This window comes from Astyanax mexicanus, chromosome 3 (genome assembly GCF_023375975.1).
Source record: "Astyanax mexicanus isolate ESR-SI-001 chromosome 3, AstMex3_surface, whole genome shotgun sequence".
Taxonomy (NCBI): Eukaryota; Metazoa; Chordata; class Actinopteri; order Characiformes; family Acestrorhamphidae; genus Astyanax; species Astyanax mexicanus.
Genome location: NC_064410.1, coordinates 62,806,075 through 62,829,807, shown reverse-complemented (window position 1 = coordinate 62,829,807; position 23,733 = coordinate 62,806,075). Strand labels below are relative to the sequence as shown.

The window sequence follows — 23,733 nt, the reverse complement described above, 5'->3', positions numbered from 1 at the left end:
GGATGTTCCAGGGGTGTCAACACTTTGTAATAATGCCATTCGTTTAGTTTAGACACCAAGAATACCAAAAGATGGTTTTCAGTTTCAGTTTCAGTTATTTTGTCCCATTCGTCATGTAAACACACCTTCATTAAAAAAAAAAGTGGAAATGAGAAGCAAAAATCATACATGAAAACATGACAACAATGACGATGACAAAGCTTGTGAGGCAAGTAAGGCTAGTAAGGCTAGTGAAGCTAGTGAAGCTAGTAAGGATAATCAGACTAGTGAGGCCAGTAAGGCTAGTGAGGCTAGAAAGGCCAGTAAGGGTATTAAGGCTAGTGAGGCTAGTAAAGCTAGTGAAGCTAATAGGATTAGTAAGACTAGATAATCAGGCTAGTGAGGCCGGTAAGGCTAATCAGGCTAGTGAGGCTAGTAAGGCTAGTGAGGTTAATATTTTGTCCCATTCTTCCTGGAAACACACCTTCATTTTGTTAAAAAGACTCAAAAACAGAAGTAAAAGTCATACATGAAAAACAATGACGAAGCTAGTGAGGCTGGTAAGGCTAATGCTGGCTAGAAAGGCTAGTAAGGCTAGTTAGGCTAGTAAGACTAGTTAGGCTAGTGAGGCTGGTATGGCTAGCAAGGCTAGAGAGGCTAGTGAGGCCAGTAAGGCTAGTGAGGCTAGAAAGACCAGTAAGGGTATTAAGGCTAGTGAGGCTAGAAAGGCCAGTAAGGGTACTAAGGCTAGTGAAGCTAATAGGATTAGTAAGACTAGATAATCAGGCTAGTGAGGCTGGTAAGGCTAATCAGGCTAGTGAGGCTAGTATTTTGTCCCATTCTTCCTGGAAACACACCTTCATTTTGTTAAAAAGAGTCAAAAACAGAAGGAAAAGTCATACATGAAAAACAATGACGACAAAGCTAGTGAGGCTGGTAAGGCTAATGCTGGCTAGAGAGGCTAGTGAGGCTAGTTAGGCTAGTAAGACTAGTTAGGCTAGTGAGGCTGGTAAGGCTAGTAAAGCTTGTGAGGCTGGCATGGCTAGTAAGGCTAGAGAGGCTAGTAAGGCTAGTTAGGCTAGTAAGACTAGTTAGGCTAGTGAGGCTGGTAAGGCTAGTAAAGCGTGTGAGGCTAGTAAGGATAGTGAGACTAGTCAAAACTTGGCAATGAACTGAACAAAGGAGAGGGAATATAAAGGCAGGAAAACAGGAGAAAACAATCAATAGTCAGGGGACTGAGACCGAGTGAGTGTCTTGTGGCATTGTGGGAAATGGAGTCCGGATTAGCATGGGAGACATTTTTGTCTAATTCTATTTTTCCTGAGCAATTTTAGAAGATACATATTTAACCAAGTTGATCTCTTAATGAAACTTAAGTGTGAATCACAAATGCATTAAAAACACACCCAACGTTAGACAGTGGTGTTATAGTGGTGCTGCTGAAAAGCTGAAATACCACCAGTTTACAATAGAATTAGCATCAGAATTTTTAGTCCCCAGCTATAAAGTTTGTTTTATAGGTTTATGTTTGAGTAAAATAAACATTGTGGTTTTATTCTATAAACTACAGACAACATTTCTCCCAAATTACAAATAGAAATATTCTCATTTAGAGCGTTTATTTACAGAAAATGAGAAACGTCTGAAATAACAAAAAAAAGATGCAGAGCTTTCAGACCTCAAATAATGCAAAGAAAACAAGTTCATATTCATAAAGTTTTAAGAGTTCGGAAATCAATATTTGGTGGAATAACTCTGTTTTTTTTTAATCACAGTTTTTTTCATGCATCTTGGCATCGTGTTCTCCTCCACCAGTCTTACACACTGCTTTTGGATAACTTTATGCTGCTTTACTCCTGGTGCAAAAATTCAAGCAGTTCAGTTTGGTGGTTTGATAACTTCCATCATCCATCATCCATCTTCCTCTTGATTATATTCTAAAGGTTTTCAATTTAATAAAATCAAAGAAACTCATCATTTTAAGTGCTCTCATATTTTCTCAGAACAATAGTAAATTCCTTATTTAGGACACAGAGTTAATCTGGACTGAGTTCCTGGTTCTGTAGTGATGTTTGTGGAGGGGTTAATGGGTCACTGTGGTCTGTGAGAGGTGTTAAATTGATCAGTATACTGTAGATAACGGGCTCATACTGAGCGCCAGATGTAACCTGAAGTTCTTCTCCTTAAACTGAGTTAAATTATTTATCAGAGAGGACAAAAATTAACTGTAAAAAGATTTTATTCCAAGTCTTTATAAAGCATTTCTATTGGTCTAATAATGGGTTCAACCGCACTAATTACTCACACACTAAAGCACTCTAAATTTATACTTTATATTTTATTGTATCTATCTATCTATCTATCTATCTATCTATCTATCTATCTATCTGTCTGTCTGTCTGTCTGTCTGTCTGTCTGTCTGTCTGTCTGTCTGTCTGTCTGTCTGTCTGTCTGTCTGTGTGCTGTGTATGTTATTGATGACTTGTAATTACTTGTAATTGTGCCATTGTGGGACGCAAGACACTTTTCATAGAACTCTGCCAGTAAAAGTGTATTGTATTGTAGGGAACAGATTTGTTCAGTATCATTTACTTTACTTTAATCCTGGATATATGGAGATGTACCCCTGTATAACTTCATTATTAGTTAATTTAATGAATCATTAATTACTCAGTCTCTGTCTCTCTGTACTGTAAATGGGTGAATGTGTGTAGTCGGGGTTCTCCGCCCAGAGTTGCCAGGTTCGCGGTTTTCACGCCGAATTGGGAGAGAGAGAGAGAGAGAGAGAGAGAGAGAGAGAGAGAGAGAAAGAGAGAGAGAGAGAATCACAATGTAACCAGAAATCACCAACAGACAAACTGATGAGTGCCAGTTTCATTATTTTAATGTTTTGATGGTCTTTGGGGTGACTGCAATTGAGGATACTTTAAAATTTCTTAAAATCTTTCAAATTGCCTGACCTTTATTTCTTTCTTTAGTTGAGTAGTTTTTGCCATGATATGAATAGGAACGTTACTCAAATAGGAAAATATCCTGGTTAGTTTGAATTTTTTTTTTGTTTACTAAATTTTTCCAGATGTTTTTCTTTTCATAGTTTAGATGAGTTAAGTATTAACCTACAATGCAGACAATTTTATAAAATAATGGAAAAAAGGGGACATTAGCGAGTGGTACTGTACATTATGGGATGTGCATTAAGTAAGCACGTTGGGAGTATCATCATTAGTGAATAATGGTGAATCACTGTGGTTCTCTGGAGTTTTACAGCTTTACAAATTACTTTATATTTTTTCAGACTGGTAGATGATCAATAACTTTGTTTTTTTCTCATCTGTTGTTGAGATTCTTCAGATAGGGATATAATAATAATAATGTGGTGGTTTTTGAGATCTTTTATCTGCTTCATGTTGTCAGAAGTTCCCCTTCTGAAGTTCCCCTTGTAATAAATGAAATTATCATTTTAACTGTGCTTTTCTATATTTACTCAGATTATCTTTGTCTTTGATAATCTGAAAAATGTAAATATGGCAAAAATGCAAAAACAAAATAAATCTAAAAGGGGCAAATACTCAGTCTATTGAGTATATGTTGCATATGTTATTGATGATATTTGTAATTGAGTCGTTGTTTTAGAGAACTCTGACAGTAAATATGTATTGTCTTGTATTTAATTTACTATGTGCTTTTGACTGGTAGACTTGTACTGTAATACAACCCCCTGTATAACCTGATTATTAGTTAATTTAATGAATCATTAATTACTCAGTCTCTGTACTATAAATGGATAAATGTGTGTATTTCGGGCTCTCCGCTCAGAGTTGCCAGGTTCGCGGTTTTCACGCCAAATTAAGGGGGGAGAGAAAGAGAGAGAGAATCACAATGTAACAAGAAATCACCAGACGATAAAAAATTCAGGAGGGTCAAGAACAGAAATGAGTAAGTAAAAGTCAGTTCTTTCTTCTTTTTTTCGAATTATGTTACTATTAAATATATCCTCAATCTTGACTGGGATATAAAACTGTTACAAAAGAAATAATAAACACAATATATGTAACAATATTATTAATGACTTTAGGATAAATAGCAATACTGATAATAAATAACTTTTTAAACAAAATACTACAAAATACACACTGACATATATGTTGGGCTGGTTTAAGCTTCTTTGAGCTGAATGTTTCTGATGGACCTGGCAACCCTGCTCTCCGCTATTCTAATGTAAATAACGCTACACAGGTGACCGGCCTGCCCCGTCTCCCCGCCCGGTCCCTCCTCCTCCCTCTCCCCGCCTCCTCCTCCTCCTCCTCCTCCTCCCGCTGCTCCAGCTGCTCCGGGCCGCCGGCTCTGCTCGCCCCTCCCGCTCTCCCTCCTCCTCCGCTCCGCTGCTGCTCCGCTGCCGCTGCTCCCTCCACTCGGCCCCCAGCATGACGGGCGTCGCGGCGGCCTCCTTCTTCTCCAACGCGTGTCGCTTCGGCGGCTGCGGGCTGCACTTCGAGTCGCTGGCCGAGCTGATCGTGCACATCGAGGACAACCACATCGGTGAGCGCCGCGCTGCCCCTCCGCCCCGCCGCTCTGCGCTGCCTGTAACCGGGCTAAGCTAGCGGGGCTGCGGGCTGGGGTTCGGGGAGGGAGGGGTCGGGTTGAGGGTGGAGAGGGAGGCGGGGGTGGGAGCGATAGCGTGTCCGCCGCGGCCGGTTAGCGAGGCGGGGAGCGGCTGTATCGTGAGCCGCTGCTGCCGGCCTGAGCTCCGGGTCCGGCCTCAGCATGTACAGCGGCAGCGGGTTCGCCGGCGCTGCAGGCCTGAACCCCGGGTTATTAGCTCGCGCCTCAACGAGCTTTGTTTAGTCTGGCTGTAGGTAGGTGTGTGTGTGTGTGTGTATTGGAGGTGTGTGTGTGTGTTTCCATATCAGGCAGGCAATCACCTTCACCTTCCGCTGCTAGAACCATCAAACTAAAGCTGTTTAAAAACTGTGATATCTTCCAACAACTATCTGAGAACCATCAGCCATAACATTAAAACCATATTTTTTATTCTTGTAATACAAAATCTCCATTCATAATGCTGTGTAGTCCAATACTAGCCTTAATCCCACACAGATTAATGCCCTATCCAGTTTGCATTTTGATTTTGACCATTAAGATACCAAGTTGGATACCATAGCAACCACCTAATGCCCCAGGTGTCTTTTTAATACAAATTCTCCATTCAAAATTCTGTGTAGTCCAAGACTAATCTCAATCGTATCACTCGTTTAATATCTTATTCTGTTTGCATTTTGATTTTGACCATTACAATATCATAGCAGCCACTTAATGCCCCAGGCAACCGCTGGTAGACCACCAAAGCTGATTAAACCATCAGTTATAACATTAAAATCATATTGTTTGTATTATTTTAATAGAAAATCTCAATTCAAAATGCTGTGCAGTCTAATACTATCCTTAATCCCACAGAGTCTAATGCTATATGCAGTTTGCATTTAGACTTTGATACTTTAGATATCATATCATATCAGCCAATTAGCAACACATCTGCAACCCAGTGGGATACCATAGCAACCATCTAATGCCCCTGGCAACAACCACGTCCATCCTGTCTTAGCCACTGGTAGACCCACCAAAGCTTGTTCAAATCTGTGGCTTCTTCCAACAACATATCATATCAGCCAATTAGCAACACATCTGCAACCAAGTGGGATACCATAGCAACCACCTAATACCTCAGGTACCCTTTTAATACAAAATCTCCATTCAAAATGCTGTGTAGTCCAAGAATAATCTCAATCGTACACGGTTTAATTTCCTACCCTGTCGTAACATAGACATAACATTAAAACCATATATTTGTCCTTTTAATAGAAAATCTTAATTTAAAATGCTGTGTAGTTCAGTACTAGCCCTAATCACACACACAATTTAATTCCCCATCCAATTTGCATTATGATTTTGACACTTGAGATTTCATAGCAGCCACTTAACAACACCTGCGTAACCAAGTTGGATACCATATCAACCACCTAATACCTCAGGTACCCTTTTAATACAAAATCTCCATTCAAAATGCTGAGTAGTCCAATACTAGCCTTAATCCCAGACAGTTTAATGCCGTTTTTTGACACTTGAGATATCAAAGAAGCCAGTTACCAACACCTGTGCAACCAAGTGGGATACCATAGCAATCACAGCAACCATCTAATGCCCCTGGCAACAACCACGTCCATCCTGTCTTAGCCACCGATAGACCATCAAACCAAAGCTGGTTCAAATCTGTGATTTCTTCCAACAGTTACCTGAGAACCATCAGCCATAACATTAAAACCGTCTACATGAACTCTATTCAAAATGATGTGTAGTACAAAACTATGCTTAATCCAGGACAGTTTAATGCTGTTTTTTGACACTTGAGATATCAAAGCAGCCAGTTAGCAACACCTGTGCAACCAAGTGTGATACCATAGCAATTACAGCAACCATCTAATGCCCCTGGCAACAACCACGCCCATCCTGTCTTAGCCTTCAGCCATAACATTAAAACCGTCTACATAGACTCTATTCAAAATGATGTGTAGTCCAAGACTATGCTTAATCCAGGACAGTTTATTGCCCCCTATCCTGTTTGTGTTTTGATTTTGACTCTTCTAGTGGTGTCATATCAGTCACTTAGCAACACCTCTGCAACCAAGTGGAATACGATAGCAACCACCTAGTACAATCATAGCTACCATCTACCAAACACTTAGCAACACCAAGGCAACAGGTGAAAACCCAAAGTAGGGGTGGTTGATATGACCCTAAAATAAATCCAAGAATTCAGAGCATCAGTTGTAAAGTTAAAGCTAAAGTTAAGTAATGTTCTAATCCATATTATTAAAACCACTTATAGTTTAATATTATATATTATAATATATCTAATATAAGTTGAGATTGTAATTATCGTAACAGGCCTACCTGGTCATTAGCCAGTTCACAATTGTGCTTCTTTGGTCCACTGTGTACCAGTTCTGGTGGGTTCTGGCCACTGCTTAACAGGAACACCCCATAAGACCTACCTGATGTTCTGGAGATGTTCTGACCCATTCGTTGTCTAGAACATCACAGTTTCTGCTTCAATATTTTAATTCAATAACTGATTTGAGTGTTTGCTCGCTACAGGTGTTACAGGAACCACTGGAACCTGATTACAGTGGTTTTAATGTTTTGGCTGATGCTGATTGATTAATTGATTGATTGATTGATTGATTGAAGTGTATGTTTTGAGTGATCATTGATTTTAGAGGTTCTGGAGATGCTCTGTATGGATAAACCTTTTGGGATGTCTGTTTAACCTTTCTACGAGATTGTTGTGAGGATTTGATAGCATGGTTTACCAATGTTGATAGGTACTTGCAGTTAGAAGATAGCTAACAAATCACTGTGATAATGGGAAGCTCTAAATATCTATTCATTTTTTTCCCCATTTTATTCACATTTTCTCCCCAATTTACAAGGCCAACTTATTAGGACTCCCAGAATCCCACTCACTAGTGATGCCCCAATACTAGTATAGTGAAGACTAGCACACACCTCCTCCGACGCGTGAATTCTTTTTAACTCTTTTTATACTTTCATTCCGAGTAGAATCACAGCACTAACGCTCAGAGGAAAGCACAGCGACTCGGTTCTGATACATCAGCTCACAGATGCAGCTTTGTGCTGATCCACATCACCCTAGGAGTGATGAATAGGGGAAAGAGCACCATTTACTGTACCCACCCAGAAAGAGCAAGGTCAACTGTGCTCTCTCTCAGGGCTCTGGCTGCTGATGCCATGTCTTTATTAATTAACTCTTTTTTTTCCCCTTTATACTCGCCTATGTCTTAGACATCTGGTTATAGAGTTATAGTGCTTCATAGTGTCTTAATGTATTGGAAGTACTTCTCTTCTACAGGGACTAGAAAATGCAAGTTAAATGCATTTATTATAAGAAAGGGGAAAAGGATGTCCACTGACCTGATCTAAAATATATTTAGATTCTGTAGTGAACGTGTGTGTTTTTAGTTTTTACACACACACACAGTGTTAGCATGCATTGCAATGCATGCAACACATTGGTAAGCAAGCAGGACGTCTCCTAGGGAAGGCTCGTTGTTGCCAGGCAACTGGCCTGTCACACAGAGGTGCCGAAGGTCCGTGATTGGTGGACTGGATAAACCTGGGCAGAGGTTGTTTGTGTAGAAGTGAGACACGTCTGCCATCAACCCTGACGACGCTGACGCCAATCAAAGAGTGGCTGATCTCAGGTCGTCGTCAGGTTGTTTCGGATGGGCGGAGCCTGATTTGCATGTCTGTCACCTTTTGGCCTTTGTGGATGGGGGCAGTGGTGGCTTCCTGTGGGGGGCTGGGGGTCACGGATTGGGCTGGGGGTCACGGATTGGGCTGGCTGACCTCTGGGGACCAAAAACAAGACCTTAGAGTATTATTGATCCTCACAGTGGATCAATAATGATACCAAGGCGACGGATCAGGCAGTGTAATAGAGGTGGTGTTATTAATGCTGTGGTAATAATTACAGATGATGCATTATGGGAGTATCTGAGAGAGCTAAGCCTCTTTAGAATGTCCTCCCAGTTTGGATTGGTGTTGTGGCCCCAAACCTGGTCCACATCTGGTTTAACATCTGGTCAACATATTGAGATGAATGGCTGCCTTGAAGCAGAATCCATATTTTCAGTTTCCTGTTTATCCTTCTGATGCACTTCTGATAAATACTAGAGTATTTAATACTAGAACTGAAGGAACTATGCAGTTTTATGAGGTAGAATCACCTGGAATTTATTCAGGCTTTCAGTTAACAGCTGTGCTGAACTCCTCAAGAGTTAATTACTTGAATTTCTTGTCTCTTAATAAAGTGTTTGAGAGCATCAGTTAAAGTAAAGTAGTGAAGAGGTAGAGTTACAGGTATACAGTGAATAGTGAATATTTGAATAATGTTCTAATCCAGATTATAAATAGTAAGTAAAGTGAATTTAAGCACTGATAATATCCTTGACATACCTATTGATGCATATGCATCGTATGTGTCATATTGTCAATATGATAAAAAATAATGATAAGTAAAAATAAGAAATAATAGTCATATTGCATATTTGAGTAATGATTTTTTTTTTTATATCTACATAAATCTTAGAGAAATCCTGAAAAAGCACAACAAAAATACATTTAGGCTTTTTTATTGAATGTGTCAGGCTAGCCAGGCAGATCAGAGACAAACGCAGACGTGGAACTGTACAAGTTTTATTTACAACAATATATCTATATACAAATATATACAATGAGCTAAACCAAACAGTATAACAACAAGCTAAGCACATACCAAACAGTCCAGGGTCAGATCCAGGCAACGACAGTATCAGAGGTGAGACAAAAGAGAAGTATAAAGTCCAGGGCAGAGTTCAGAAACCAAGTAACTGCAATTTCATAGGAAAATCCAAAAAGGGGTAGTCAAAAAACGAGAGCAAGGTCAAAAAACACAGGAGATCAGGAATAAACACAGAGTATAACGCTTTGTACGCACGAAAAGGCAATACGCGGCAGCGGCGTCTATAAATACACCGGAGACGAATTACACTTCCGGGCGTCATCGCGTTTGTAGTCCATAAGGTTCTGGGGATTGTAGTCTTTTAGCGCCGGAGCGCTCCCAGGCTCCTTGGGGGAGGCAGAGGATATAAACAGAGACCTGGCAGACGTGACAGAATGCAATGATAAAAAAAAAAGTGGCAAATATAATGAAGGCCTGGAAAAAATGAAAACAATATTCTTGGTGAAAAAAAGATATTTTAAACATTTTTTAGAAATAAAAAACAGAAAAGTGGGGAGTGCAATATCATTCGTTCCCCTTGCGTCAATACTCTGTAGCGCCACCAGGTCTGGACTTTGACTCGGCCATTCTAACACCTGGATACGTTTATTTGTGAACCATGTAGATTTTTAAATATATATTTATTTATTTAATTTCAAGAATATACTACTGAAACAAAGCAAATGTTCAAGTTTTATTTAGTACAAATATAACAGTTTTTTCTACATTCAGTTGAAACCAAAAAAAATATATATGAAGCCTCATTATTATTCTATACAAAATCAAAGTGTAACAAAAATAATGTCATGTAAAAACAAAAACCCACCACAAAATTAAAGTACAGATTATGTAACGTGTTCTTATAAACTGCGAACACGCAATTGAAATTAAGTTCAGTAAATAACAAAACAAATACAAAATACAAAAATGTGTTTGTTAGGTGGTTGCTAAGGTGTAGCTAGGTGGTTGCTAAGGTGTTGCTTTGGTGTCTGTAGTTGTTGCTATTGTGTTGCTAGGTGGTTGCTAAGCTGTTGCTAAGTATGTATCTGTAGGTGTTGCTAAGTATCTGTGGAATTTGATATGGTGTTGCTAGGTGGTCGCTAAGGTGTTCCAAAGTATCTGTGGAGGTTGTGCTAAATGTTGCTGAGCATCTGTGGAGATTGCTAAGGTATTGCTAGGTGGTTGCTAAGGTGTTGCTTGGTGTTTGCGAAGTTGTTGCTAAGTATCCGTGGAATTTTCTAAGGTGTTGCTAGGTGTTTGCGACGGTGTAGCTAAGCGTCTGTGGAGATTGCTTAGGTGTTGTTAGGTGGTTGGTAAGGTGTAGCTAGGTGGTTGAGAAGGTGTTGCTTTGGTGTCTGTAGTTGTTGCTATTGTGTTGCTAGGTGGTTGCTAAACTGTTGCTGAGTATGTATCTGTAGGTGTTGCTAAGTATCTGTGAAATTTGCTAAGGTGTTGCTAGGTGGTCGCTAAGGTGTTGCAAAGTATCTGTGGAGGTTGTGCTTAGATGTTGCTAAGCATCTGTGAAGATTGCTAAGGTGTTGCCAGGTGGTTGCTAAGGTGTTGCTAGGTGTTTGCGAAGTTGTTGCTAAGTATCCGTGAAATTTTCTAAGGTGTTTTTAGGTGTTTGTAAAGGTGTAGCTAAGCTTCTGTGAAGATTGCTTAGGTGTTGTTAGGTGGTTGGTAAGGTGTAGCTAAGCATCTGTGAAATTTGCTAATATGTAGCTAAGCATCTGTGGAGATTGCTAAATTGTTGCTTAGCATCTGCCGTGATTTCTAAGGTGTTTTTAGGTGGTCGCAAATGTGTTGCTAAGCATCTGGGGAGATTGCTAAGGTGTTCCTAGGTGGTTGCTAAGGTGTAGCTAAGCATTTGTGGAGATTGCTAAGGTGTTGCTAAGCATCTTTGGAGTTTGCTAAGGTGTTGTTAGGTGGTTGCTAAGCTGTTGCTAAGTGTATATATGTGAGGAGGTTGCTAAGGTGTTGTTACGTGGTTGCTAAGGTGCAGCTAAGCATCTGTGGAGATTGCTAAGGTGTTGCTAAGCATCTGCTGTGATTGCTAAGGTGTTTTTAAGTGGTCGCGAAGGTGTTGCTAAGCATCTGGGGAGATTGCTATGGTGTTGCTAGGTGGTTGCTAAGTAATGAATTCGAATAGTGGTGTCAGTGTGTCAAAAACACATTGAATTATGGTGCTTTATATCATATTTTAAAGTATCTCATACATCTTATTCAAATGCTGGATCTTTTTATTTATTTATTTGTATTTTTTGACAATCTGTTCCTTATGTTTTGGCTTGGCTACACTGTAAATAATGGCCACCCTTAATGTACTCAGAGTTTAAATAAAGGTTAATTGATTGATTGATTGTGGACGGTGGTTTCCGGTTGAGAGTACGCTGTGTGTGATTGGCTGCTGCTTCTCTCCGGTGTGTGTGAGTGTGTGGTGGAGTGCTGAGTATAAATGTTTGTGTGTAAAACGTGATTGTAAAGAATACTTGGGTTTCTAGAAAGGTGCTATATAAGTGTAACTTCACTCATTTATTAATTCATTCGTATTTTAATGTACATCTCACATGTTTTCAGTCTACCTTTAGTAATAAAGGGGTTAAATCTGAGTCTGAACTCTAAGCTGAGGCGACTCTGCCTCCCTGTGGTTATGAACTGGCACAGTGCCTCAGTTATTCTATAAGGTCGATGGGGTTATAGTACAGCCTGGGTGTGAGGTAATTACTTAAGTAGAAAGTAGAAGTAGAAGTTTTCTTTACTTTACTGCAGTAATTATTCTACATTTTCAAACAATTATCTGAATTTTCTAATCCTTACATTTGAATAAAAACAGCCTCGTTACTCCTATTTATTCATTTCAGCTGGTTTTCATTCCGGCTTCTCATCGTTCAATAAAACCCCTATCCAGATAAATCTCTCCATCCAGATAGAGTGAATCTGATTGTGATTGTATGTAGAGAAGTATAAACATATACCATTCCCACTCCCTATTGGTTTATACTGTGATCCATCACACCTGCACACCTCACACTCCAGATAAACTCCAGTCCAACTAAACTTCTTTAATATATTTACATTCTACTAAATAAAATACATTCATTTTTAATCAGCATATATGCAGCTGAAACACTAGAGGACAGCCTAGAGCAAAATCCCAAATTATATTATCAACATTAACATTTTAATATTATATTTTAACATTATAGTCATTATGGCTTTTAGAAAAATGTGTTTTGGGGAGGGGGGTGTAGTGTACTCTGTGGGCGTGGCCTAAGCTTTTGTTCTTAATGGCTTTTTTATTTTTTTCTCCTTACATTACTTTTACTTTTATAATTTAAGTAGTTTTGAATCCAGTACTTTTGTAAACACTTTTTACTTAAAGTGTAAAAAGCTTGAGTTGATTCTTCAACTTCTACAGAAGTATTTTATTAAACTCTAGTATCTATACTCTATTCTACCTACAGAGTAATGAATGGAAATACTTTTCACACCTTTGCAAATTCTGAACCAACTAGATCCTGCTTAAACCACCAAAACAGTTCTGACCCATCGAGGCCAAAATTATGACTTTTTATTAGATGCCTGACTAAATATCTTAATAATGATACTGATATAATGATACGGCAAAAACCTAAAACATCAGAAATTAATGCAATAATAGAAAACCGAACATGGAACTAATTTTTTTTTTATTAAAAGTAAAAAAATATATATATATATTAACAGTATGATGATGTTTTAATGCTCATTTCAAGTAAGAACCAGAAAATCTCTCACACAAAAAAAAAAAAGAAATTAATTTTGTGACATCATTAGCCCCACCCCCGCCCCCATGCATGCTTTCGTCTGGATTCAAAGTTCATGAAAAAAACGAGTCATTGTTCGGTGTTTTGATTCACTCGATCGCTAAAATAAGCAGAGGAAATAAAAAAATAAGGCATTTAAAAGCTGAGAGACATTTAAACTTAAAATCTGCTCATATGTCATGAGTTGATTATGTGATCATGTGATCATCTTATACTTACGATGGGTTTAGAATTGAGTCGACTCATTGTCTGAATCGGTTCACGAACCGAGTGCAGATTTGAATCAATGATTCGAAACATTCATATCAGGCTCTGGCTTTGTGTATAAATGATGTAGGGAAACTCCAATTCCCATAATTCACTTGGCTTTACCATGAGTACGCTGGCCAACCTGGTGTTCAACCAGTCACACTTACTGTAACTATAATTACACTTATAAGATAACACCTCACAACCTATAAAACATACACAGGTGTGGGAGTTTCCAAACTCTGGTTGCTCTTTCAGAACACTGCATGATAAGTTTACTATGTACTGCTGTCCCATGACTTTTGGCAGTGGTTTTAATGTTCTGGCTAGGGTATTAAAAGACTCTGGTCTGTGTTCTGTGATGCTGTGTTCCAGATGTTTTCAGATGTTTGTAGATGTTTGTTTCTGGGCTCCAGGCCTGTATGTATTGCAGTAGGTAAGGAACGTGTTCAGCAGCACCGTCAGGAGCGTTTCTGATTGGCTGGCTCAGTAATACGGTGAAGGTCAGCAGCTCCTGTAGGCGTTTAGAGCCGTGTTCAGAACCTGGTCCAGATGCTGCAGTCGGCGCTGCCGTCACTGATGCTGATTAGTGATGCAGAGCTGCTGCTGCTTCTTCTTCTTCTTCTTCTTCTTCTTCTTCTTCTTATCCTCTGTGCTTGTCTCTCTAATTCTTTCTGTTTGTGTCTCTGTGTCATTATCTCTTTATATTCCTCTCTCTTTCTTTCCCCAACGTGTCTATCTCTCTATTTCTCTCCTTTTCTCTCTACTTGTCCCTTTTTTCTCCATTTCTCATTCTCTGTTTCTTTCTCTCTACTTGGCTTTCGTTCTATCTACTTGACTCTATTTCTGTCTCTCTGTTTCTCTCTTTCTTTTTCTTTTTTTTTCTCTACTTGTCTCTCTAACTCTTTCTATTTCTCTCTCTCCCTCTCTCTTCTCTATTTTCTGCCTGTCTTTCTCTCTTTCTCTGTCTGTTTCTCTCTATATATTTACCCTATTTCTCTCTATTTCTGTCTCACTGTCTCTTTCTTTCTTTTTCTTTTTTTCTCTCTACTTGTCTCTAATTCTTTCTATTTCTGATTCTTTCTATTTCTGTCTCTCTCTCTGTACCTCTCTATTTTTGTCTGTCTTTCTCTCTTTCTCCCTCTGTTTCTCTCTCTACACCTTTACCCTATTTCTCTCTATTTCTGTCTCTTTCTATTTATTTCTCTCCCTACTTGTCACTTGACAATTCTTTCTTTCTTTCTTTTTCTTTCTTTTCTTTTTCTTTCTCTTTGTTTCTCTACTTGTCCTTCTTTCTCTCTGCTTTTTTCTACTTGTCTATCTCTCTATTTCTCTCTCTACTTTTTTTCTTCCATTTCTTTTTTCTCTTTCTACTTGTTTCTATTTCTCGCTCTCTATCTCTTGTCTCTCTCCCTAATTCTCTCTACTTGTGTCTCTCTACTGGTCTGTCTCTCTATTTATCTCTCTCTACTTGTCCCTTTTTTCTCCATTTCTCATTCTCTGTTTCTTTCTCTCTACTTGGCTTTCTGCTTGACTCTGTCTTGATTTCTGTCTCTCTGTGTCTCTCTTTCTTTTTTCTCTCTACTTTCTCTCCCTCTCTCTTCTCTATTTCTGTCTGTCATTCTCTCTATATCTTTTACCCTATTTCTCTCTTTCTGTCTCTCTGTCTCTTTCTATTTATTTCTCTCTCCCTACTTGTCACTTGTCAATTCTTTCTTTCTTTTTCTTTCTTTTCTTTTTCTTTCTCTTTATTTCTCTACTTGCCCTTCTTTCTCTGTACTTCTATCTACTTGTCTATCTCTCTATTTCTCTCTCCCATTTCTTTTTTCTCTTTCTACTTGTCTCTACTTCTCTCTCTCTCTCTCTCTTGTCTCTCTCCCTAATTCTCTACTTGTGTCTCTCTACTTGTCTATCTCTCTATTTCTCTCTCTCTACTTCTCCCTTTTAATATATTTTATTAGCGAGCTTTTCTAGTGCAGTGTAGTTGATGCAGTGTGTGGTGTTTGATCTGATCTCTGCAGGCTGATCTATAACTTCTTAAAGCTCTGCAGCAATACTGGCAGCTCTCGTGTCTGATTATAATGCATAATTTTAGATTTTAATACTGTAAAGCCTCTATTGGATTCAGTAATAACATTGGGCCTAATTCAGCGAAACACTGACGAAGGAAGGTGCCTGCCTGATGACCCCTGAGAAGAGCTTGCACTGAAGTTTGTGTTAGAGTTTGGATGAAGGGGATTGGTGTGGTCCTGCTCTTGTAATAATTTGTCTCATGAGTTTTGTAGACGTCTGAGTACTTGGCAGTTGAGGCACGGACCATGAACATAGTTCGCTATGCTTCTGGATTCTTGTCGAGCCAGTATCAGATGGTAGTGGTTGCTGTGTTCTGCTCACGCAACTTATAATGTGATTTATTGTGTGTGATTGTGCTTAGGTAAGTGTGTTGTTGCCATAGTTAAAGGAAGTGAGCTTAGATTAAGGAGGGATTCTGTTTGTTCATAGGTTATTTTTTGGTAGGTCTGTTACTTGGCAGTTGAGGCAATGGACCATGAACATAGTGTTAGGCTGTGCTTCTGGATTCTTGTCGAGCCAGTATCAGATTGTGGTGGTTTTGGCTATTGTTGTTAGTTGAGTGAGTAGTAGTTCCTGGCTGAGCCCTATGCATAACCCCAGCTGTTAGGTGCAGGATTTGTCAATTTCCTGTATTATATTACTTAAACTGATATATTAAACTTGCTTTTGAGAAATATCTATTTTGAGTATTTTAAAATTGAGTATTTTAGGTCTGTTTATAGTGTTTATTGAACTATTTAAATATTTAGTTTTATAAAGGAAGTTGTGTTAAAGTTGTTAGCGTATCTATTTTTAAGGTCTATTGTTTAAATCCTTCAGCTGTTATTCTGTATTATACAACAGTTAGTTCCGACCTCACAATCTGATTGGTTGAGAAGTGTTCTAGCCGTGAAGATATATGTGATAACATCACGGCCTTCTCTTACACTAAACCTGTATCACTCCGCCGGCGTGTTGCCGAGTAACGGCGTATTTATACACACAGGACAGCTTAGAATCATCAACGGCATCAGTGGCAGCATTAGCTTAGCACAGGCTAGCGCTCAACCACGGCACGCTCGCTCGCAGTCCGCAGCGCTGGCTCGTCTTTCGTGGTAAAAAGGGAAAGAAAAACGCTAACTTTCGTGGTGTTAGTCTGTTTCAGTTCTGTTACAGTTGTGGTGGAACTACTTTTTGGCGGAAGGCTCAGTCCATATTAAAGCATATTCAAACTGAATTTCTTAAAGTTCTTTGATTTATTTTCTTTATTCATTTAGTAAAAAACGAAACTGTTGTATAAAAGCAATAAAACACTCGAGGTCGTGTGTTATCACCAATAACATCACGGCTGTGATGATCTACAGTACTCGCCTTCGGCTCGTGCCTACGACCGAATCACAGCCGTGATGTTATTCGAGATAACACACTCCCTCTCGTGTTCTATTGCTTAAAGAAAGTCTGATTTCTTCTTATATTGTGTATATATATTTTTAGTGGGACAGCGTAAAGCTAATACTAATCAAAGCCTTAATTTAAAGCCTTAAAGTTTTATATTATATGTACTCCTAACAGTACAGTAACTCCGAAACCTGTACCAGTACTACCCAAATGTTCAAGAACTGACTGTTCGCTCGCTGCCTAATATTTACCTCTCATCCTGTTACAGGAGCCACTGGAAACAGATGTGTGGTTTTAATGTTATGGCTGTTAGGTGTGTGTGTGTGTGTGACTTCATCTTACTCTCACGGCCGGTTGCCACGACGATGGTGTCAGTAGAGAGGAATGTTAGATGATGTCATGCTTCTCTCTCTATCTGCAATAGCAGACTTCAGGTACGTTTAGCAGTGTTTTGCTGAGCATGTGCGCACTTGTGTGTGTGTGTGTGTGTGTGTGTGTGTGTGTGCGCGTGTGCGCGTGTGTGTGTGCGTGTGTGTAAAGGAAACGGAGATGTAGAAACATGCCCAGAGCGTAATCAGGACCGTCTGCTCCAGCTTATTGTTATGGCAGTGTTTGGGTAACACAAGACATCATACCAACAGCAGAAACATTACATATATATATATATATATATATATATATATATATATATATATATATACACACACATATATATACAGCTCAGTAAAAAATAAGAGAGCACTTAAAAATGATGAGTTTATTTAATTTTACCAAATTGAAAACCTCTGGAATATCGGAAATCAAACCACCAAACTGAACTGCTTGAATTTTTGCACCAGGAGTAAAGCAGCATAAAGTTATCCAAAAGCAGTGTGTAAGACTGGTGGAGGAGAACATGATGCCAAGATGCATGAAAAAAAACTGTGATTAAAAACCAGAGTTATTCCACCAAATATTGATTTTCTGAACTCTTAAAACTTTATGAATATGAACTTTTTGTTTTCTTTGCATTATTTGAGGTCTGAAAGCTCTGCGTCTTTTTTGTTATTTCAGTCATTTCTCATTTTCTGTAAATAAATGCTCTAAATGAGAATATTTTTATTTGGAATTTGGGAGAAATGTTGTCTGTAGTTTATAGAATAAAACAACAATGTTCATTTTACTCAAACATAAACCTATAAAAAGCAAAATCAGAGAAACTGATTCAGAAACTGAAGTGATCTCTTCATTTATCCAGAGCTGTAAATGTCTGTTAACTTGTAGTTTCTGAGGCTGGTAACTCTAATGAACTTATGCTGTACAACAGAGGAAACTCTCGCTCTTCTATCCTTTCCTGGAGCGGTCCTGATGAGTGCAAGTTCCATCACTACAACATTTTTGATGGTCTTTGCAGTGACTGTACTTAAGGATACTTTCAAAGTTAGTGAAATTCTTATTGTCAGATTGACTGACCTTCATTTTTTTGTAGAGTATTTTTATTCTTTACTTAGTTGAGTAGTTCTTGCTTCTCATAATAAGGATATATTAGCAACATTTGTTTTACATTAAAAAAAAAAAAATATATATATATATATATACTGTATAAAGTGCTGTTTTTTATTTTTTTTTAAATGACAGACATTTTTTTCTATGTATTTTATTTATAATCCAATTTAAAGTAATTTATGTTAATATAGAACTATACAGTAGTTTACTGGAACCACAAAAGATACAAATCTAAATATATACATATACAAAAAATATTATATGTGGTGCTACAGCATGCAAAAATAAATAATTTTATGATAAGGGTACAATAAACAACAGTACTTATGACAGTAATAAACATTGTTAAGTTAAGTTATATTTCAGTTAATTACTAATTTACATTAGTTATTCCATTATTAAATGTGTAGTCAGGCTGTTACACCACTAGAGGTCAGGCTTGTTCTGTATGTAGAACAGTTCTGATCTACTGCTGTGTTTATGTGTTAGCATGCTGTGAGTTATGATTGACAGTTTAAGGATCAGATATGTAATAACTCAGTTAATAATCACACTGGTAATATTTTTTACACTAATAACAGTAATAAAATAGCATCTCTTTATGACTTTATGGTGATAGTGTGTGTATATATGTGTATATATATAGTAGTGATATAGACTATCATTGTATTGTAATCAATATTAAAAGTATCAAATCAAATCCAATTTATTTGTATAGCGCTTTTTACAACTGGTGTTGGCACAAAGCAGCTTTACAGAAACATGATTACAGGACAAAGAATCAGGCAAAACATTAAACATAGAAAATACAGAATACAGAACCCCCAGTGAAAAACTCCCTCAGAGCTGCAGGAGGAGGAAGAAACCTTGGGAGGACCAAGACTCACATTTGAGGGGGGACCATCCTACCACTGGTCAAACGGCTTTTAAATTAAAATTTAAAAAGTCTTTCATACATCCATATAGGTTTTATATATTCAGGTGTATAGCAGCTCCACTAATGGCTTATAGAGTGAGATGGATGATGAGCAGCTGATCTGTGGTGGTGGATGGAGAAGAGCTGACTTCAGAAACTTCCAGTCTGGCCAGACAGAGGACATGAGAGCCTGAGGGTCCAATTTCCATCGGTATCGGGTCAGACAGGTGGGCAGTCAGTAACTCGGAGGAAGGCAGAGAGATGGAATTAGTTTTGACTGGATTTATGTAAAACAGAGAATATAAAACATTATCAGAGTGTGGCAAATGACTCCGGCAGATCTAAATAAAACAGCCTAACTAAAGGCAGAGAGCCAGAAGGTAACATAGACACAGAGGCTCCCTGAAACACTGGCATCCACCCACTCCACCGTCCACAAACCTGAGTGACCGTGTGCAGTGGGAGAACAACAGCACCAGCATCTCAGTTTACCCACAATTCCCTCTGTCCATGAACCCCTGAATCTACAGCCTTATCTAAAGGGAAAAACATTAATTACCAAAAGCTAAACTAAACAAGTAAGTTTTCAGTCTAGACTTAAAGATTGAGACTGTGTCTGAGTCCCGAACATATTCGGGGAGATTATTCCAGAGTTGAGGCGCTTTATAAGAGAAAGCTCTTCCTCCTGCAGAGCTCCTCTGAATTTTAGGAACTACTAATAAACCAGCACCCTGAGATCTAAGTAATCGCGGTGGTTCATAACAGGAGATGAGGTCTTGTAGATACTCAGGAGCGAGCCCGTGTAGGGCTTTATACGTTAACAGGAGAATTTTATAGTCTATGCGGAATTTGACTGGCAGCCAGTGCTGACAGGACTGGACTAATATGGTCAAATTTTCTCGTTTTAGTAAGGACCCTGGCTGCAGCATTTTGAACTAGCTGAAGTTTATTTAAGTTACCGCCGGAACATCCAGACAGTAGCGCATTACAATAATCTAGCCTTGAGGTAATAAAGGCATGTACTAATTTTTCTGCGTCATGCAGTGATAGGGCATTTCTTAGCTTGGCAATATTACGGAGGTGTAGAAAAGCTGTTCTAGTAACATTAGATATGTGTTTATCGAATGCTAGATCTGAATCTATGATAACTCCAAGGTTTTTAGCTGCTGAACCAGGGGTGGCTGAGAAGTCGGACAGATTTAGCATTAAGTCTGATAATTTATTTCTAGCAGCTTTGGGGCCTAATAGGAGAACTTCTGTTTTTTCACTATTTCATAGGAGTTGTGGGATATCCACAATTTCACATCTTTTACACAATCCTCAATTTTCTTTAATCTCACTCTGTCGTCAGGTTTGGCTGATATGAAGAGCTGCGTGTCATCTGCATAACAATGAAAATTCACATCATGTTTTCTAATAACTTTGCCCAGTGGGAGCATATATAATGTAAATAATAACGGTCCTAATATAGAGCCTTGTGGAATTCCATATCTTACCTTGGTATAACTGGAAGACATATCATTTATCCTCACAAACTGATAGCGATCGGTTAAGTATGATTTAAACCATGCTAAGGCAGTTCCGGTTACACCGACCATGTTCTCTAGTCTTTCTAAAAGGAGAGTATGATCTATTGTATCAAAGGCTGCGCTCAGATCCAGAAGTACGAGTAGGGAAGCACAGCCTTGGTCGGCGGCCGTAAAAGTAAAAGTAATATTTCAGTTATTTTTAATGTTTGAAGTTAGTTATTCTAAAAGTTGTGTGTGTGTGTGTGTGTGTGTGAGGCTCAGAGAGTCACAGTAAATGACTTGTTGGAACTTTTTTACGAGCCAATTAGTGAGATCCAGTGGAAAATCCCTCATACCAGCCAACCCAGACCCACCCCATCCTTCCACGAGAGTGTGTGTGTGTGTGTGTATTAGCCTCTTTATGGGGACTATGGGATTCTTTATGGGGATCTGATTATCTCCATTGCAGGGGTGTTTAAACTACGGTCCGCTTTTGGAGCGGTCCGCGAGGCATTTTAGAAGTAGAATGAAAGTTGGCCCGCTGTTAAGCAGGTTTTTATAATGTGAGATTCAAAGTTTAAACGCTAGGTGTCAGAAACGGGCCAAAGAGTCTAAAAGCGGAGAGGGTGCGCATTTCTAACGCAGAAAAACGGGCCAAAGAGTCTAAAAGCGGAGAGGGTGCGCATTTCTAACGCAGAAAACGGGCCAAAGAGTTTAAAAGCGGAGAGAGTGCGCATTACTAGCACAGAAAAACGGGACAAAGAGTCTAAAAGCGGGGAGAGTGCGCATTTCTAGCGCAGAAAAACGGGCCAAAGAGTCTAAAAGCGGAGAGAGTGCACATTTCTAGCGCAGAAAAACGGGGCAAAAGAGTCTAAAAGCGGAGAGGGTGTGCATTTCTAGCGCAGAAAAACGGACCAAAGAGTCTAAAAGTTGCCGTAATTAAGGAGTTTAATATTAAGAGACATCATGAAATTAAACATCAATTAGAAAAATCTTAGTTTACACAACACTGTCAAAGATAAAGATAGTAAGTCTATTCTGATTGGATAAAACTAAACTTTTATTTTTTTTTAGAATCTGTTAATTTAAAGGTGCCCTTCAGCTAAAATCCTCTTTTTATTGTTGTTTGTGAAATACAGCAGGTCTCTCTGAGTTGTTTATGATGCTGCACATGATGAAACTCTTCCTCATCCTCTCCCTCATTCTCTGCAGCAGCTAGTAAAAGAAAATATTCAGAAAAATAAAACGAGTCGATCAGGAAAAGCACCGTGTCTACATCAACCTGTAAATTAGTATTCATGGCCACGCCCTCCTCAGCTCGGGACCGCCCACAGGCAGAGCTGAAGCCGGGCAGCGACGCCGTCTCATCAGATAGGAGATAACTAACAGTGCTAGGAACAGCATGCAGTTAATTCCTGTGTTATTTGTGCGAATAACACATCAGTGTTTATATACTTTACCCAGTAATTCAGAGCTAAGAAACAAATGGTTAGAATTAGTCTATGGAGGAAAAACACCACCAGCCAAGTACAATTGAGATAGGTAGGTGTTTAGATGTTTAGAACAGTTCTGTGTACACTAGTTAAAAGTAAAAATCCACCCTGGGGTTTTGTTTGTTGATTTTTACTTTCTGGACCTGGACTCTACCCACCTCCTGTGTGTGAGTAACTATAGGTTTAAATAGGATCCCCGGTGGATTTGGTGTTTTACTCTTACTCTAGAGACTCTAAGACTATAGGTCAGTGGCTGAACTGCACTTAGCAGGGCATTATTACACATGCAAAGACTGTTAATAGTGTAAACTCCACCCCCCACCCCACACACACACTCCTCCACCGGACTAAAGCAGTGTTATACTGGATCACCGGACCCCTTTAATTTTTCTAACAAAAAGCAGCTCACATGGAATTAATAAATTAATACTAGAGACACAAATAGACATTTTAAAATGAATAAAAAACGATGGAATAAGACCTTTAATTCAATCGCAAAATATAGTATTGCTTACAATATTGCAGAATATAGAATATATAGATGTATTGAATTGTAATGTGTAATGTGTATTGTGTGTGTGTGTGTGTGTGTGTGTGTTCCTCGTGTGTATGCAGGTATCCTGGCATTTCCGTAAGGAGTGTTGTGTACTGCTGAGCTCTGGAAAATATAATTACAGCCTCGTTTAACCCTCTCTCTCTCTCTCTCTCTCTTTCTCTCTCTCTCTCTCTCTCTCTCTCTCTCTCTCTCTCTCTCTCTCTCCCTGTCTTTCTCTCCCTCCCTCCCTCTATCCGGAGACCTGCTGATCTCAAACACGTTTAAACACTTGGCTGCTTTTTAATTAGCCATCTGGAAAACAAGCATGGCATTCCTGCACCCCCTCGCCATGCCAGCCTGTTACACACACACACACACACACTAAATGCCTTTTAAAAATCATTAAGAAGTGAATTTGTCTCCACAAGGTGGCGAACTTGTTCTTTATTAGGCCACAGTAATCCTTCCAACCCCTTTACACTCTGTGTGTGTGTGTGTGTGTGTGTGTTAGCACAGACAGAGCTCCTCTCCTCTAAATGTATGCTGTAGCGCTGCCACTGTGATCGTGAGATTGCTGGTTCGAATCCAGGTCGTGCAGCTTGCCATCATCAGCTGCCGAAGCCCTGAGAGAGCACAGTTGATCTCTCTCTCTCTCTGGGTGGATACAGTACAGTAGATGGCGCTCTCTCTTTCCCCTATTCATCACTCCTAGGGTGATGTGGATCAGCACAAGCCTGCGTCTGTGAGCTGATGTATCAGAACCGAGTCGCTGCGCTGCTTTCCTCCGAGCGTTAGCGCTGTGATGCTACTCGGCAAAAAGAGTTCAAAAAGAGGCGGAGTCTGACTTCACATGTATCGGAGGAGGCGAGTTCTACTCTTCATTATCCTGGTGTTGGAGCCTGGAGTTTTGCATGAAATTATATATATTTTATATATATCTTGCCTTTATTTTTTATTTTCTAGAAAAGCACAGCA

The 23,733-nt window shown here is 39.1% G+C and overlaps 2 protein-coding genes across 5 annotated transcripts in view; both read left to right on the top strand.

The window, feature by feature from the left end:
* Positions 1 to 23,733, top strand: part of wu:fc38h03 (acetylcholinesterase collagenic tail peptide) — a 761,412-nt gene that overhangs the window by 140,820 nt on the left and 596,859 nt on the right. The gene's annotated exons all lie outside the window — the stretch shown is intronic.
* Positions 4,281 to 23,733, top strand: part of jazf1a (JAZF zinc finger 1a) — a 42,351-nt gene continuing 22,898 nt past the window's right edge. The window contains exon 1 of the mRNA XM_049476011.1: positions 4,281 to 4,518. Coding sequence (XP_049331968.1) covers positions 4,404 to 4,518 — 115 coding nt within the window. The 5' untranslated portion in view covers positions 4,281 to 4,403. The remainder of the gene's footprint in view (positions 4,519 to 23,733) is intronic.